The 18,986-nt window shown below is 36.9% G+C and overlaps 1 protein-coding gene across 1 annotated transcript; it reads left to right on the top strand.

The window, feature by feature from the left end:
- The first annotated feature begins 1,644 nt into the window (after nucleotides 1-1,644).
- ETFDH (electron-transferring-flavoprotein dehydrogenase) lies at nucleotides 1,645-18,803 on the top strand. The gene is made up of 12 exons (XM_009995917.1): nucleotides 1,645-1,792; nucleotides 2,586-2,815; nucleotides 3,650-3,731; nucleotides 3,989-4,107; nucleotides 4,412-4,489; nucleotides 7,167-7,313; nucleotides 9,061-9,201; nucleotides 11,160-11,303; nucleotides 15,353-15,521; nucleotides 17,285-17,467; nucleotides 17,812-18,033; nucleotides 18,339-18,803. The coding sequence occupies exons 2-12, from the start codon at nucleotides 2,594-2,596 to the stop codon at nucleotides 18,500-18,502; spliced, it is 1,671 nt and encodes a 556-aa protein (XP_009994219.1). The 5' UTR covers nucleotides 1,645-1,792; nucleotides 2,586-2,593; the 3' UTR covers nucleotides 18,503-18,803.
- The last annotated feature ends 183 nt before the right edge of the window (nucleotides 18,804-18,986 follow it).

Raw genomic sequence — 18,986 nt, forward strand, 5'->3', positions numbered from 1 at the left:
CAGCGGCCTCGTCCCGCCCGGGGCTGCTCCCGCGGGAGGGCAGGGCTGGGCTGGGCTCTGCCCGAGCGCCGGCCCAGCCTGTGCCGCCTGTTGGAAACGTGGTTTATTTGACTGCCGAGTGGTGCACAGAAAAATGTAACTTCTTTTTTTGAGTGACGCTAAGTGTTAGCTGCTTTAAAGGACAGAATAAAGCCATTGCATGCGTGCTCTTACCGACGAAATAATGGCAGGCGTGCTGACAGCAGTTATTAACGAGCTGTGGAAGAGTAAGGTTTATTCTTAGCACTTGCCTGCGGCGCTTCGTGCAGGTGTTCCCCACCGTGTCACCCGGTCCCTGAGCTCTCGGGAGCCTGGTGGCACAAGCTCGGCTCCTCCGCTGGGAAGAACCCACTTTGTCCAGGGCTTGGACCTACCTTTGTAATAATCAGATATATTCTAAGCTAAATTTCACCTCTTTTGTGTGTGTGAAATAACTGACGTTTCTTAACTATGCAGTGCAATTGGTAGTGCTGTCGGTTCTGCTCATATAAAAACATCTCAAAAAAAGTTAAGGTGTCATGTTCTAGCATATATGCTCAGCTGTAGTTGTTATCATGCTTATAAAATATATTGCTTATTCTCAGATCCTGCCTGGTTTGCAGGTAGAGGATGATTAAGAGTCATGAGATGGTATAATAATAGCTTTTATGTTTTGTTGGTTAAATAAAAAGTTGCTGTTAAGACACCAACATAGATAATACTACCTTGCATACAGACACTAGTGACCTGGCTATCACTGTGCACAATTATAATGGAGGATGTTTGTGCTGACCTTGCTGTTGGTGATTTTACTTATACATGGTAACTTTACTTATTTTGCAGAAATACTCTTCTTCAAATCCAATATTATTCTTCTTCACCTCGGAAACTAGAGAAACAGAATCTTTAAAGGAAGGAGAAATACCTGGCAAGGGGAATTGCTTCACAGACCTTTTAACTAGTTCTAGTGCTAACCATACTAGTTTTCTGAGTACAAATCACACACTTTTTTTTTTTGTGTGTGAAAGGAAAATTAGAACAAGAATGCTAACATTAATAGCCCTTCTGAACAGAGTTCTATTTTGATAATTTTAGACTTTCATTTGGTCCATTTGTGTAAAAAGAAATTCTAATTTGTTCTTGCAGCAATTAATGTATCTGCAGCAAAGGTAAAGATTAACTATATGCACTGTTTCTAGCTTTGGCTACAGTATACTTGAATTTAAGTCTGAGTTTTTAACGTAGACCATGACATTTATTTTAGAAGTCTAGTATCAGTAGCCCAAACTGTCTTAACATGCCTAGAGACATCAGAAGATACAAACTTACATGTCCTATTTCTGCAGTGGTTTGGTCACTCTTAATGCAGTCTGAAAAAAATCCTTTGAAGTCCAAAATGAAATGGGAACCTGTGTCCACAGTTTTATATATATTTTTTATATGTAAAATTCTAGAGTGCATTCCTAACCTGAAAATTTCAAACTCTGTGTTTATGGTTTCTCATTTTTATATCACCTAGTAGCCTTTGAAGGGGGAGCTGTCATATTTGTTGTGCCACTTGTGTCTCTGAAAAGGCGAATGTTTTGGAAAAAGACTGATTTGGCAGATTTATTTCCTGTTCCTACAGCACGTCAGTGCTTTCGAACTCTGAAGCTGATAAAGAGAGGCTGCCGCCCATCACTGCAGGTTGCAAGATGTGCATCTTCTGCCTCTGTGCCTCGCATAACTACGCACTACACAATCCATCCTCGGGACAAAGACAAACGATGGGAAGGTAAGAGGACAAAAAGCATTCTTTAAAAGCTTCTTTATCGTTATTATTGGTCAGTTTTAAAGACACTGAAATGTGTTGCTGTTTCTTTTCTTTTTACAGAAATTCTGTACTCTTAAATACAGTGCTAATATTCCAAATGAAATTTTGTGGTTGCTATCTCACAATGAGTGTCTTTAGTGCTATAAAATGGGATCAGATTAAAATTGATCCTATTTATTTAAAGAAAATATATAAGCAGCTTTTGCTTTAGTGACTATCACAACAAGATTTAATTCTGTCAGGTATGTATCTGTTGGGTTTTTTCAGTTGTTCTTACCATGCAAGTTTGTGAGAAAATAAGATTAATATATATTTCTCAGAATTCCAGTCTCTACATTCAGTGGTTTTAGTGGCTTCAGTTCCAGAAAAGACAATGATTAGTGTAAAATAAAGTCACGTGTTCTGACTAAGAGTCTTTTTCTTTTTCCTTTACCTAGAATTCCATGAGTGTCTTTGATACAGCTATCCAACTGGGCTCTCAGTTTAACATTCTAAGATTATATTTACATACTGTGTATAGAGATTAAGTATATGTTTTTATAGTGTATCTCCTTACAGCTTAAAAAGAGCTAATTTTACAGTTGGGATGCTGATGTCATTCTGCACTCTTCCAAGTACTAAAATGGGTATTCTGTTGAATATTTAGCCTCCTTTTATGCAAAGTCATCACAGAGCATCACAGAGGAAGGGTTATGGAGAGAGCCTGGGGGAAATTGGAGATTGGTTTCTGTTATGATTTTTTTTTCTATTAAAGGGGTAAACATGGAAAGATTTGCAGAGGAAGCTGACGTTGTCATTGTTGGAGCAGGCCCTGCAGGTCTTTCTGCAGCTATTCGGCTCAAACAGTTAGCTGCTGAGCATAGCAAAGAAATACGTGTTTGTCTGGTGGAAAAGGCTTCTCAGATCGGTGCACATACACTCTCTGGTGCCTGTCTTGAGCCAAGGTCCTTACAAGAACTCTTTCCAGACTGGAAGGAGCGGGGGGTATGTATGAGCATATAAACACCACAATTAACTGCTAGCTTGTAATAAGCTCCATATCTGACTCATTCTGGTATGACTTAGTACCTTGGTACCATTGGTACTTAATACCATTTTAAAATATGTTGCTCTAACAAGACAAAACCCCCTACCTTCTTTTTATTTTGTTTCCTCTAGTTTGACAATGCTGATCTTTTATGTCTACACAGATACACTGTGGCCTTTGCTTTTTTATGTAGTAGTCTTAACTGCATATAGGCAGTATGTCTGGTGCACCCTAGCACAAACTTCACTTACTGCACTTGTGCAGAATCCAGGAAATGTTTCACAATAGGCTGATTTTTGTGCAGATATAGTGGTGTAATGGAGGCCTAAGATGCTTTTAAGAGGGAGAACAGCAAGAGATGAACTGCCACCTCTGCCAGAACAGCCACCTGACTTGCAGCTGGCTGCCTGCTATCATCTGGGAGCTGCAAGAAGTGGACTGTCAACTAGTTGTTTAGTCTTACTAAGTTCAACATGTAAGTTGAACTGCCTTCTTTAGAAAGGTCTAGAATAGTGGTGTAGTACAAGCCTGCGTACAGACTATAGAAGCAATTTGCAAGGCCCTATTCCAGTCTTTGTATGTCAGTAGTTTTTGCGTTAATTCTTGCCTGATGACTGCCTCATAAGGTACTTTATCTTCTGCCTTATGATACTTCTCTGTATAAGTGCTTTATTAAACCTTTACCGACTGCTAGTTTGATTGGTTTATTTTATTTGTTCTTGATTTTATTGGTTTGGTTAGGAAAATGTAACTCTCAGTGCCGTTTCTTTCTTTTTTTTTTTTTTATGTAGGCTCCACTTAATACTCCTGTAACTGAAGACAAGTTTGGAATTTTAACAAAGAATTCTAGAATTCCAGTGCCAATTATTCCAGGTAAAGTTTGGTGAGGTGCTGGAGTCATCATTGTCAGTTTCTTTTTCAACTTTTCAATGAAGGAAACAATCAATTTGATTCAATGTAATACAGCAAATATATCTAGAATGTAATAGTTTCCAGTGATAGGGTCTCTGTAACACATGACATGACTGCAAAGGTAGTGATTGTAGAAGATACGCCTTCTGGTGTATCCAGCTTCTGTTCTTTTACTTAGTGTTCTGTGGTTTATATGTGTGTGTCTCTTTCTTGCTTAGGACTTCCAATGGTTAATCATGGAAATTACATAGTACGCCTGGGCCACTTTGTGAGTTGGCTTGGCGAACAAGCAGAAGCTTTGGGTGTTGAGTTGTATCCAGGCTATGCAGCGGCTGAGGTAATAATGACATCAGTGTGTATGTGGAAAGCATTTTTGGACCCGCCCATCCCTCCACTTCTAGTTATTTGTACGTTCACAACATTCCTCTTAACAGAAGTGTGTTGTGAAAATTGTGTCTAAATTCCCTAGCCCAGATCCAGCAAAGTGCAAGTGGATCAAACAGTATGTTAATAAGCTCATAATATTCAAGTTTGACCCTTAATGACACAGTGCTTAGAAGTTCTACATTAGAACTTTGTATGAGTGGATTAAAATTACAGCTCATTAAAATGTTTTTTGCTTATTTAAATCATTTCCAAAGGTTCTTTTTCATGAAGATGGTAGCGTGAAAGGGATAGCAACTAATGATGTTGGCATTCAAAAGGATGGAGCACCTAAAGTAAGTAGTTATTGTCCTCATAACTAGGGGTCTAAGTATGCAAATTGTGGTGTATCTACTTCTGCCATCAGTGATCTTGCTACATGCTGAGGAAAAGTATAAAATATGTAGTTGTCTTCCCTCTCCATATAAAATAGATCAATCACCTCTGAAAGTTCTTGTCTCAGAACCTTGTAAAGTTCTGAGATTAAAAGAAAAAGCATTCATAGTTTGTGGCTTGAAGGGAATATTATAAGAATGCTTTGGCATATGTGAAATCAGAAACAAATGAAAGGATTCCAGGAACTCCTAGGAAAAAGGTGCAAAGGTGAAACAGAAAGTTGTTGAACAGCTGGTAACTAGCAGTAGGGAAGAAGAGTGTGCTTCTGGTTGATTCATTTTCTTTGATATTTACAACTGCAATCACATCTGTTGACTGTCTGCCTTGTTGGTGCAAGGTACACGCTGGATCTTTATACCTTTTTGCTGGTTGGTCGCATTTCTGTATCCAGAAGGTGACTCTCTGCCCTCGTTGGAATTCAGAACTTGCAGTAAGCGTGTTGCTTCCCCGTGCAATACGTAGGAAGAATTTGGCACCTCAGAAAAAATTACCTACAGAATTATCTGGCTACAGAAATTCTGGGTAGGGTTTTTTTTTCCTCAGGATTTACTTTCTTTTATAAGTTTTCTTACTTGTTACATTTAGTTTCAAAGAGACACTTACTTTCACATAGAAGTGTGGCTATTTTTCCCATTTAAGTTAGTGGATGAGAAGAAAAGACTCGTTCTTCTTTTAAGAAAGTATAACCGATGGAGGAGGAAGTGGTGGCAGGGAGAAGTAATGTGTTTTCCCAGTACAATACTGTCTTTCCCCTCTAAGGGACAGGCACACTCTTGTTTTCAAGTGGACATTTTTTCTATTAGGAGACATTAGTGACATGTACAACTTCCTAATGTAATACTGAGTGATCATAGCATCATAGAATGATTTGGGTTGGAAGGGAACTTTGGTTTGGTTTTAAAGTGGGAAGGAAATATGATTTATTTCCTTTTAGCATCTACAAAACCAATTATTTTTATTTCATTTATTCTGGAAAGAATTTTCTATTAATATCTTTAATGTGCATAATTAGTGTGTCACTACTGCAGTCTTTTTGAATCTTTAAGTGTTTTAACTGTCAGTTCAGGTCAGCTGGTACTACCTGCAGCATATAAAGGTTCAGGTAGATAGTCTCGGTTTGTATAACCTTTAAGGCAAAAATATCTTCAATATGTTTGTACAGAGCCTGATCAAATAGACTGTGGTTAATGAATAGAGTTTCACCTTGCAGCCAGTGCCAATCAAGCAAAAATTGTAGAATCATAAGTATAAAAATGCCAATGGTAAAAATACATAGTGAAAAGTTGCACGTTGATTCTTTTGTAGATGCTGGAGAAAGGTGTTAACTGTGTAATACAACTTTGCACATGGCCAAAATGTTTCCAATGAATTAATTTCTGATACTTAAAATGTGGAGTTGTAGTTCATTGATTTATATACATTTACTTCAAATTGGACAAGATGTATTTTTAATCTTCAGATCAAATACTAAGTCCCTGTAATTCTCTTAGTATTTTGTAAGATTAGTTTATTTTCAGGTTGACAGAAATTCAAAGAATGCACAAAAATTTTGGCAGAGTCTTGTAATTCCTGTTTAAAGGTTAATTCCCAACTGGAGGGAACATTTTCATTTGATATCCTTTTCAGAGGTTTTCAACCATTAAGTTTCAAGCAGATTGCATCTGAGAGACAATTCAAAACCAAAGCAATAAGATTCTTCTGGACGTATGGTGGCTTTAGGCACAGTTACCTTGAGATGCTTTTTCTTGGGTACTGTTGACTACTTCCTTCCAAATTTGTTCTCTTGAGCTTTTTTGACATTAAACTTTTTGGATCAAATCAAGGGTTGTTTGTTTTTTCTGTTTGGTTGTTTTTTTCCTCCTGTGAGATTATGTATATTTAGAATCTAGTTGTTTTACATTGCAAATAAAATGCTAGTATCATATGCTCACATATGCAGGCGACCTGTTCATGACAGAGTATATTGGTTACCCTTATCTTACTCCAAATCTCGTTGGAATTTTTGTTATGAGAAATTTTTTTTATAACAATAACTAATGTTGCTGTAATTTTAATGTGTGGTTTAACATATAAGATTAGTATAATAATATTATGGTAACTTTACTCTGAGGTGGGGGATGCTTTCAGGGGCACAGGTGATACAGGTTCTTGTGATCTGGTGTTTCTGTCTAACCTCTGTCATACATATGTGTGTGGGACAATATTGTAATGTGACTTCATGAGCAAAATTTGAAGTGTGAAGTTACAGATTAAGATTCTTTGTCAGATTTCCTTTGCACCATGTGAATGAGCAGATGTGATGTAAGTATCCTCTGATCTGGAAGAGATAATCTTTTTCAGTAAAGAACTATAATTCACTGTAGTACTGCTCAGCTGGAATCCCCTTACAGGATTTCTGGAGTTGCATCATGATTAGGTGGAAAAGACAATTGGACTAGAGCTGTAGCTTGCAATGGTTTGTAGGTTCTGAGCAGTGCCACAAAGTAGTGTAAAATCCCTTTATTCCCCTCCAGTTTCTTGCTGCAAGTTTGGTGTTGGCACAGATCTAACTGCTGGTGAAATGCTCTACTTTTGCAGGCTACCTTTGAAAGAGGCTTGGAACTCCATGCCAAAGTCACAGTCTTTGCTGAAGGTTGCCATGGACACCTAGCCAAACAGCTGTACAAAAAATACAATCTGAGGGAGAAATGTCAACCTCAGAGCTATGGCATTGGACTGAAAGAGGTATCACTTGAATAATTTTAACAATTAAGAAAAATGCTGTTAAGCTATAAGGTAGTTTCTGTTTGCTTTCAAGATAATTTATGTAAGGCATTAGAATGATAGATTTTTGAGTTACACTTCCCGACTTCAGAATCTTCACTATTCTGAGGATGAGAGAAGGTGCTCCTTGAATATCGTGTTTCATTTCAGCTGCTCCTTCTATCTGTATAACTACAGGTACCTGTAAATCCACTCCATTGATGTTTTAATTAGATTTTCAAATTACATTCCTTTGTGAAATCTGTTTTGAGTACTTGTACTAAATGAGAGAAGGATCCCCGCTGCTTAAATGTAAGGAGTTGTATTACCTGAGGAAGGGAGGAAAGGCTTTCTGTGGGTTTTCTGTATATTCATGAGCAAGAGAGAGAGAAAAGGGGTGTTCCATATATGAGTGATGCTCTCTGAAACATGAAACTGGTTGACCTTTTTTCCCCCCCCCAAATAATCCCTTCAGTGGGATTGTAAAATTGTGATAAGGACAAGGTTTCCTTTTTGAAACTTTTTCTACTTGGGGAAGTAGCACTCATGAAAAAGAGCTGTATTGTTTAGAATATGTTCAGAGTTTGATTATAACATATTCTTTATTTATTACTTTAAGCATGCGCTTCCAACTACAAAATATTTTTTAAATAATTAATTTACACTTCTGTAGAGAATAATCACTTGATAGATGTTCCCATGTATGATATGGTAATAGTTACAATTTGTAATAGCTAATTTATCTTTAAAACAGGGTTTTGCTGTAGCAAATAGTGCAGTGCAATAGAGGTGGATCTGTCAAGTGAAATAGTTAGTGCTGATGAACTGATATCCATACTATGCATGTTTCAGAGTTATTTTTACTTCAGACTAGCTCTGGTCTAGTCCCATGGACTTGAGTGCCCTTTCATGACGGGAATGCTTTAGATCAGCTTCTGGAGCCTCTCTTGGAGTTTAGTTTCATATGCAAGGAATCCAGTTCATGGCTTCCATGCCTCCTGTGCTGTATGAACCGAAGCATAGTAAGTGGGAGCAGTCAGGAGTCCCACTCAAAAATGTGCTCCTTAATATAAACTGAAACATTAACGTAGATTGACCCTCCATGCTTGAGTTGATCTAATGGAGTTCAGCTGCCCTTCTGTCATTAGACTGTGCCTGGCACATAACTCCATGGTGAAGAGATGTTTTGTGAAATGAGCAGAAAATTGACTCTCTAGTGGAAACATGAAGATGCTTCTTTGAGTTCACCATGGGTCAGATGAGAACTAGCCGTGTAGGAGAGCGCAGAAAGAGGACAACCTGTTTGACAGCAAATATTTAGATCAATTCAGGTGTATTGTTAAACCTGACCTTGAAAAACTTGTGAGGGAATTGCAGTGTTGTGTTTAGAAAAAAATATTTTTAAATAAAGAAGTGAATGTAAGCATTGCAGTCTTTAGTAGAAGTAATAATAAGGGATCTTGAGGTTGAATGCAAATTTTTTTTTATAGTGCTGGAGTTTGTCACATTTTCTGGTGTGCAACATTTCAAGCAAGAGAAGTATTAGGAGCCTCTTAAATGGTAATCCAAAAAAGTGTAGTTACTACATGGTATTTGCTCTATGAGTTTCTGCATTGATCATAGCAATACAATAATTTCCTCTATATTTAATTGTGTGTTTGTCTTATATTATTGAAAGGCCATTACTTTGCAATATTAAGTAATTTATTTTTTTTAATCTTCATTTCAGTTATGGACTATTGATGAAAAGAAATGGAAACCGGGAAGAGTAGAACATACTGTAGGCTGGCCTTTAGACAGACATACATATGGAGGATCCTTTCTTTATCACTTAAATGAAGGTGAACCTTTAGTTGCTCTTGGATTTGTGGTAAGTTGTTTTTTTCATGCTTGTTTGTTATTGTTTGAACTTAATTTTTATGCAGTTTCTTTTCTCTGTTTTAATGTGAGGGTGAAAACACAGGAGTAGCAACAGACCCAATTTAGTACTTTCTCAGTCTTAAGTGTGCTTATTTCCATATTTGGGAAGGTTAATTTGTCGTATTAATCTGTCTTTAATCAAGTGTCTTTTATTAAGAATAAAGTTGAAAATTTATAAATACTTTTTTTTTTTAAACAAAACAAATTTTGGTAAAGCTAAAACGAGATGATTAATCAAAACTGTGCTTGCAAAATACTGGCAAGTTAAGAAATGTCTAAATCACTCAGACTGTGTACAGGTCAGTCTCCTCATTTGTGTGTCAACCTTGGGTGCATGTGCACTTCATGAAAGAAGCATATAAAGTAGTAGTACTCCGCAGTTCCACAAGCAGCACTCCCTCCATTTCTGAGGTCTTCAGTGTATTCTTACCATTCAGCCCCCTTCACCTTGTCCTTTTTAGCAGCCATATTTCTGAATTGGGCAGGCAGCTTCTTCCTTCTTACTGCTTATTCATCAGAAGCATTGAGATCACTAGAATGGCTGTCATTCTGCCAGCCAGTGATGCAAAGAGCTATAGTTGAAAGGTTTTTCTAGCACCTACAGTCAGAATTGAAGCACAGATTTATCCTATGCATGTGCTTTACATACAAACACTGTAAGAGTTAGGGACATGATCTGGACTTTAGCAGCTTGGGATTGAAATGCCTTTTTGGTCTGGAAGATCTCAGAGGGATTCCAGAGTGTGTGCATGTGAGTGAAAACTATTTTTGTCTAACCGTTTTGTAAGAAACATTGAAAAAAACACTTTTTTTACCTTTTCTCAGACATGCATGCTTGTTCTGTGCAGATTTCTAATATTGGAATTAATAAATACAGACAGTAGACATTAAAATTCTCTGGTTTTAGAAGGTTAGGGAGCTTTGATGCTTAGAATGATACAAGTAACGTTCATAGTATCTTCAATTCAGATAGGAGAAAAACTTTTTTGTGAACATACAAGCACTTTTTTGTCTTTGAACCTCATGTCTATGTGAGTCTGAGCTAATTCTTGTAGTAGGGTTGTTTTGCAATTATTTTGAAAATTGTTCGTTGACTTTATCATACAAGAAACGTCAGTGCAAACAGTGCTCTAAAAGCAGGGAGCTGCCAGAGAAATCAAGGTACTGTTTGTTCCTGACTCATCATATATTCTGTTATTTGTCTCAAAGTTTATGGGAACCAGAAGTAATCCCTTCTTCAAAAGAGAAAATTTGGCAACGTAAGTCTTTCAAAGAGGATATTAAAGATGAGAAGTATAGAGTGTATCTTTGCACAAATATTCAAATGCATAAGATAAGAATCCCGGGCATCCAGCCAATTGGCATTTTTCCTCAATTTTCTTCCTTCATTACAGTGCTTTATTACACTAGTTGCTTACCTAATTGGAAGTTATAATTGACTGCACTAAATGATGTGAAGAACTGCTTAAAAAATGTGAGCACAAGGACCTAACTATCTAGAAATAATTGTTTATTTCACCTTCCAGCTTTTCTAGGGACAAGAGGCTTTGAAATACAAATTTAAATCAAGTTTTCTCACTTACCTTGCCCATGCTTAGTTTAATTTTACTATTTTATTTCAAAGACAGATGGAAGATGGTTACAATGCAGTTAAATATTTCACATGCTCCAGGTAAGGCAGAAAACAGTCTTACAGCAGCACATTCTCAGATTTGCTTCTACTGTACTGGTAATAGAATGTATTTTTGGCAGTAGTTTCTTTAAGTAGAAAGATCCTGAGGTTGGTTTAGTATGAAATAGATTTAAAGAGTTGGTGTGGTAATATGCTATTGTTTTAAAGGTTTTGGTGAAATGTCATACTTTATTTTCACTCATGTTGCTTTTTTTTTTTGCTTTTTTTTTTTTAAGGTTGGTTTAGATTATCAAAATCCCTATTTGAATCCGTTTAGGGAGTTTCAGAGGTGGAAGCACCATCCTACTGTACAGCCTACTTTGGAGGGTGGAACAAGGATTGCCTATGGGGCCAGAGCATTAAATGAAGGTGGTTTCCAGGTAACATTTTGTGAAGTTCTTTATTTTGGGTTGTCAATAGCCATGTTTTTAGTGATGTGGGTTGAATGCTGTTGGGAAACAACTGAACTATAATAAAAATTAATAAGGCCAAAAGTTTTGCTGGACAGAAAAGCCTTGTTGTTTTGCTGAATACTGGCTGTTGAGATTTGCTGGATACTGGCTTTTCCATACTAAAAATCTTCTGACGTAGTCACTTTCCCTTTTAAATTAAATACGAGGTAGAGTTTATATTACACTCAAATGTGTTTAGCAGCAAAGAAGCTACAGATAATTCTTTGTTGTGCCTGGAACGCTTGGAAAGAAACTCATCTGGGTTTGGTTTGGGGTTTTTTTTTGTGTGTTTTTTGTTGTTTTGTTGGGGTTTTTTGTGGGGGGAGGAGGTGTGTATTTTCTAAATTACTTGTTTGTCCTGGCAGGGGGAACATTTTCCTTAAGTCAGTAATGGTGATAAAGTTATGTTGCTTGGCAGACAGAAGTCCTCATCACCTTCTTAAGTACAGATGCCTTTAATATCTTTCATTTCATGCACAACTTTGAATTTCTGCTTTCTTGAGAGATGGAAGACCTTGTTAATTTTGTTCCGTTAAGGAGTCAAAAAAGGTGAAATTATGTCTTATCAAGACTTAAGATAATTTGAAAGGGTTGGAACAACTGGCAGGAGAAATAGTTTGGAATTTGTATTTTAACAGCTGAACCACTTTCAACCTGTTAGCTTCCTTTGTGGGAATCTTGAAACATAGGACATGGCTGTATGTCCTGAACTTCCAGACCCATCTTCTGGATGCTCCTTCCACTTTGGAACTTAAAACTAACCTGAGTGTTCATGATTAGCAGCCTATGTGTGGGCCATTCCACTCTGCTGTCTTGACTACTGAAGTCTATCTTCTTTGGTATAAATGTGGCTTTGTGCATGTTCTGCAATACAAATAGAATTTCAGCAGCAGCCTAACTCTTGTCAGTTTTATGGAGTTTGGCTTTGACACCAGTGTACATGCCTGGGACTGAATCATGTGAGTTCATTAAGCAGCTTCTTGATTACACACATGATATACATTTAATCAGTCTGCAGGTTGATCACTTTGTCCACTCTCAAGTGGAAATATGTCATATCATGTTGTAACGTGATTGTGTTACTAGCATATTTCAGAATCCATTGTCAGTCATTATAACAGGTAAGGTGCAAAATGCCAAGATGTTTTAATCTAAACCTTTATACAGGAAAGGTTTCTTTTCCCATGCCCTGCACTTTTCGCTCTATCACAAGTAGTCATTACTTAATTTCTGACTTTGATGAAGTAGCCAGATTGTGGCTTCAGTTGCATACTTCTTACACTGCTTGAAACATATGGCTGAAAGAACATGGTATTTTTTCGGTCAATTACAGGCATTGTGCTAAGTTACATAGACAGTAGGACTACATTTCTCGTGTATCTCTGCCTAATCTTTGGACTTCTTTGGTGGACTTCATGTTACTTACTTCGCATAGAGTTTGATTTGTTTATTTTTATCTCCTGTACATAGAATTGTCCTGTTAATCATGAAGACACACTCTTCAATAGTTCTTTTTAATACAAGCTTTCAGTAAAAAAGCTTTATCGATGAGTCACTTCAGAAGATTTTTAAGATTAGCTCTTCTTTTGCATGTGTTGCTTTGATTAATAACTATAGCAGTCTGACTCATTTACATCACTGGAGTCCAGGAATATTTTCTTATATAAGAAGTCATTCTGTAGCTCCAGTTTTCATTTTGGTGACAGTCTTGCATCAAATAGGTGTATGAAATTACCATCAATCTAAATTTCTTTTGTCTGTTATAGATTACCTTATGACCATGTTTTTTAGTTTTTCACATACAGAGATGCTAAGTTCATTTGAGAGGCAGAGAGAAAACTCTTGTATGTTTCCCTGATTTGTAGTTTTGGGGAATATGTGGAGGGAAGGGACAAAGTTTAAAGGACTACACCTACATAGCTGTTGTTTTTTTTTTAATTGCAAAACCAAGCACTTAAAATGAAGATGTTCCCCTGGAACCTCTGTTTTGCCTACATTTTGCTTTAAAACTTTGAAAATACTTAAGTTTTGTGGAAAAACTTTAAGGTGTTGCTGTTGTTGAGCAGTATATATTATGAGTATCAAGGGAAAAGACTGTCATATTGATGTCCCATGCAAGTGTCAAGAATTAGACTCATTTAACAGATTTTAAACCCTGAGTTGAGCTAAGGGGAGGAGAACGTGGGGTTCTCTCACTGCTGGGGTGGAGGACTCTTCAGGGAGCAGGAGTCTTCCCCTTCTTTCCTCCAGATTTGTTTGATTTATTTGCTGCCAGAAGGGTGGTGACTTCTTCAGGTGGTCAAGGTTGAAAGGATTTCACCCTGTATCTCAAGGGCAGGGAGAGATTGTGCCATGCTGGCATGATATGTTCCTTCAACTCCAAGGAACTGACTATGAATACAGGCAGCACATTCCATAGTACTAATAATGAGAATTACTAACAAAGCTGCAGTGCGTGTAACCTTTTGTGTTGTATGGCTAATCTAATTTATACCTGGGCAATAGGTTAGTCACTAAGGACCTATTAAGTGAAACAGTTGTTGCAGAAGAAACTTACCTGGTAACCATCTTTTTATGTGAATCAAAGAGTCAATCAAGAAGTCTTCCTATGCTTATGTCATTGCATCCTAATAGATATGATAGAGTAACTATTTTCAGCCAAAGATCTTGTGAAAAGAGAGGACATACTACATATATAATTATTTTGAAATACTGTTATATAGCTGAATTTATGACTTCTAGTCACTGAAAAGTAAGTTAGAAGTTGTGGTTTTGGCTCAACTTATCTTTCCTATGAACCAAATTACTAAGTCTATGATTAAACAAGGTGCCCAAAACACATGGGAAATGCTGTGTAGTACTTTTTTTAGTGCCTACTAAATAGTTATTCAAAAGTGGCCAGCCCTGGGAGAACAGTAAATAGATGACAATTGAACAAGGAGAAGAAACAAAAAATGTTTGTTTCAGATCATCTTGAATTCCAAGGGATTAATTTAGATTTTTTTTCTATATTTTTCATGAAATAAAACTATTTGTTTGTGGTCAAATTATTTAGGCTGTTGAAAAATTAATGCTTTCAGGCAGCTTTAATAAAAGTAGCATGGTAGATTCCCAGATGCTGCTTAGTACTCAATAGTTTGGGAGGAATACTATGTTCCTAACTTAGCTTCAGCAGTTTCAGACCTAGAGTTTGATCAGAACTTCCAGCTCAAAGTGCTGCAGTCAGTCCACATTTTGAAGCTGTTCTCTCTAAAATCTTAATCTCATTGGATGAGGCTGAGAATAACTTGACAGTTGAAGTATGCCTTAGTTAATAGAGGCATACAACATAGTATATTAATACTACAGATCTTACATTTGCAAATCTTCTGGCTGGCTGTTTGTGAGTTGACTGTCCTCAGTAACATTATGCTTCTTAGAGAATGAGACATTGATTTTGCACCAAAAGTATATTTGTTGGCTGCTGACCAACTTCTAAAATAAGTGGGACCCTGGGGTCATGTACAGGGAGGGCACTTGTGCAGTTTCATAGAAAAGATTGTTGGAAAAAAAGGCTGAGTGATAAACGGTTAGATGAGATGCATACCACTTACTGTGTGGAAGACAGGAACACAAATATGTTTGGGTTGGGGTTGGTTTTTTTTTCAAAGAATTCACTTAAAGTAGGAAAACAGTATTGGTGGGTGACGTTACCACAGTTGTGTTGCAAAGCAACTGGAGAGAGAGTATAAAGAAAATGTTGTCATTATTTATACTTAGCCTAGTACAAGGTCTGCATTCTTATTTGCTTATTATGCCAAATCTCCTTGATTAAGTGGAGTAACACTGGTGTATTTCTAGATAGTGCACCTGCAGGTCTAAAAATCTAAAGGATATTCAAACCTCATGCCAGTTTCATTTCCAGAATGTTGTTTTCACTTTAAAAAACCCACAACAAAACCTCAAACAAACCACCTTTCTTTCTGTTTCCTCTTCAGTCAATACCCAAACTCACCTTCCCAGGTGGATTATTAATTGGTTGCAGTCCTGGACTCATGAATGTTCCAAAGATCAAAGGGACGCATACTGCAATGAAAAGTGGCATGTTGGCTTCCGAAGCCATCTTCAGCCAATTAATCAATGAAAATCTCCAATCAAAGACAATTGGTAAGATCGTAGTCTCTTGATTTATCATTACCTTGTGTTCAATTGGAACTCCCAGCATCTTAGCAGTAACTACATGTGCCTGAAAAAATGATTTGGGAATGCAAATAAATCACAGAACTAGTGTGGTGGTTTAAAAATATAGCTGTTGTTTATTTGCTATACTGTTACATTATTTAAGAAAGAAATTAATAGTTTTGCTTAGATATTAAGTATTGATCCTATTGCCAGAAAAAAAAATTGCCTCTAATGGGCATCTGAACAGTGAACTTACACTTCCTGCATAAATGAACAAGAATATTATATATTTTGTTCCTACAAATATGTTAAAAATTAGCACTTTAGGATTCAAGTGTGTTACTGAAAGACTACAGGATCAGAGAGAAAAAATTTAAAGAAACAGTGTAAGCAGAACAAGGAATTTTGCAAGCTTGCGCTTGTTTTTTTGCTAGGATACCTTTTTCCTTCAGTCCTGTCTTTAATTTTACAGACTTCTCAATTTGAGACTACATGTACTTCCTATTATATGTAGTTGCAAGCACATTTAAGTAATTACCTGATCCTGACTGTATTTTAACAGTTCATTTAAGCCTTGTTTTTTCCCTTAAATCTCTTAACAAAGACTTTAGAGAGAAAACTCAATTGGAGTTTTGGTCATTCTGGATATAACTAAGTGCCCCATGATTGTTATTTTAGAAACCTGTAGTGTGGATTTAGCCCTGCTGAGCTCTTGATCATTGGAAACATGCAATCCATGTTGCTGCAGAGGGTATTCTGAAAAATTTCAACTTTTAACTAGTGTCACAGATTAAAATGCTTAGATCACATCTGAAACAATAAACACTCTTACTGGGTAATGTGCTGTTCTTGTTTGATTAATGGCAGGTTTTATAAGCTGTTCCCAGCTTTGTCAAGACAGTAGAACATTACAGCTCACTTTCTTCTCTTTGCAGAGGTTAGCAGTATTTTTCCAGTATGTCCTCCTGAAATACAGGAGTTACAGACTGAAGCATGTTTTCATGTATAGATAAGGCTTAAAAGTTATATTTAGAACATTTGTTCTTATACAGCAGTAATAGAATGGTAAAGGGGAAGCTGTCAGGAAATTTTTAATCTGAACATTATTTTTCTAAGATAATTGCTTGGCTTAACTACACTGCAGTAAAAGTCTCATGTCAAGTGTGCAATGTCTAGCATTTGTGAAGAATACAATCAGTTTAAATTAAAAGTTTGTAGTCTAATGTATCCCATTAAGTTGCTGATTACAGTGGGAGAAAGATGGTTCTCTAGCACTGGCATCATCCATTGGGCTGTAGTCAGTTATTTGAATTGGAGTTCGTGGTTGTGTAACTTGTAAAGGAAAAGCTTTAGAACTTGACAATGTGAAAATTACAAACCTGGCACTTGGATCACAGGTAAACTCTCCTGGTCAATTGTTAGATTCCATGAGTAGCTGTTTTCCCATATAGATGCCACTATAGCCATCTGGCTGGTTATCTTTACATTTTGCTGAGGTTTGAGGCAATTCAGTGCTGCTTTAATAGGTCATTTAATAGAGGCTACAAGGGTATCTGCTGATAACTGCCAACAAAACAGATCTCTTTAAGAGGCTGAAATATGATGTCTAGTATACTCCTAGCTTACTATTCTGAAATTCTCATTTGCTGTCTTTGTTGCTAACAATTGCCTTTATTCAGCAATTATTTTTTGTTTCAAGGATAGTCTTTATGTACTATAGGTACCTAACAAGTAATGTACTACCTTAGGACTTGATGTGCAAGAATATGAAGAGAACCTGAAAAAATCTTGGGTCTGGAAAGAGTTGTATGCAGTTAGAAACATCAGACCATCCTGCCATAGTGTACTTGGTGTGTATGGAGGAATGATTTACACAGGTATCTTTTATTGGCTACTGAGAGGAATGGAACCATGGACATTAAAACATCCAGGTAATTTCATTATCTCCTGAAAGAAAACACTACTTTTTTATGTCAGTCATTTCTGGTCTTAATTGAAGCTAAAGCACATCAGGTCAAGTAGCAAGGCCAGAAAGTATAGAAAATAAATTGATGTTAATGCGGTGAAGAAGGTATGTTACCTAACATACAATGTAAGTAAAGACATTAAAGCACTCTTCAACTTAACGTAGTTCTTTTTGTCTCATGAAAAAGGCTACATGTTATGAAATGCTTCATTCTGTTTACAAGGGAAATTAAAATAGCTTAACTGTTCTTGCATAACTCCAAATTACAGTAATTCTATACTGAAACTTGTTTATTTAAAATATATTTAGGACCAGATTTTGCGCAGCTCAAGCCAGCCAAAGACTGCACGCCTATTGAATACCCAAAGCCTGATGGAAAAATCAGTTTTGATCTCCTGTCTTCTGTGGCTTTAAGTGGTACAAACCATGAACATGACCAGCCTGCTCATTTAACTCTCAAAGATGACAGCATCCCTGTGAGCAGGAATTTGGCTGTATTTGATGGACCCGAACAAAGATTTTGTCCAGCAGGTAGGTAATAAAAATCTGTGTCTGAGCTGGTTTTGCAAGGTGAAAGACCAGGTACTTTAGGAAGACTCCACCTGGCCTCCTACTTCCTTCAAACATTCTATCCCAAGCCTCCTCCTGGAAGAGAGTTCAAGTGCAGGTTTTGAAATATATTAACAGTTCATGACAAAATCATTAGTATATATGGAACAAGGCAGTTGAGCCACTCTAGCAATATACTTCCTCATTACACTTGCTGGTAACTAGTAGAGAATACATGCAGGGGAAACCTGTTCAATGAAGTGATAGCTCTCTTTTGCTTATTGCAGGAGTTTATGAATATATTCCTCTGGAAACAGGAGAAGGATCAAGACTACAGATAAATGCTCAGAACTGTGTCCACTGCAAAACATGTGATATTAAAGACCCAAGTCAGAACATTAACTGGGTGGTACCCGAAGGTGGAGGAGGACCAGCTTATAATGGGATGTAAACTGACAGGAAATCTATTCAGTGATTCCTGATCAGCAGCATATAAGTTGGGAGTATTTTATGCTGCATTGTAATTGAAGTACAGCACTGACCTCAGTGTTACGGAGGTTACAGTGTTGGAGGCTAATGTGCCATTGTGAATTTTAAGTATGACCATTGCATTAAATGGAAAGTTGGTGCCTTCTGGTTAAACCCTAGCCTTATTTAAATAGAACTTCTTTACAGGAGTTGTGTAGTGCACAGGAGAAAGTTCTTCTCAGAACTGACAAAGGAACCTTGGATCTTAGATTTATTGCTGAAGTCCAGTGAATTGTGGATATGGTGGAAGAATTTAGTACCTACCCTTAAAAAAAGTATTTTCTCTATCTGGAGTGATTTACTATACATAATCCTACCTTGCAGTAGGGAAAATATATGAGTCTAAAAACCTGTCACTGCTTTAAGTGTTACACATTTGACATCAACTTTACAGTTACAATTTTTTT

Source organism: Chaetura pelagica, unplaced genomic scaffold, assembly GCF_000747805.2.
Source record: "Chaetura pelagica isolate M959 unplaced genomic scaffold, ChaPel_1.0 scaffold142, whole genome shotgun sequence".
Lineage (NCBI taxonomy): Eukaryota > Metazoa > Chordata > Aves > Apodiformes > Apodidae > Chaetura > Chaetura pelagica.

Bases quoted from the DNA above. Each gene is read 5' to 3' on its own strand.
- ETFDH (XM_009995917.1), top strand. From the start codon at position 2,594: ATGGAAAGATTTGCAGAGGAAGCTGACGTTGTCATTGTTGGAGCAGGC. The intron at 4,490-7,166 runs GTAAGTAGTTAT...CTACTTTTGCAG, and splicing joins AAAAGGATGGAGCACCTAAA to GCTACCTTTGAAAGAGGCTT. The intron at 15,522-17,284 runs GTAAGATCGTAG...GTACTACCTTAG, and splicing joins TCTCCAATCAAAGACAATTG to GACTTGATGTGCAAGAATAT.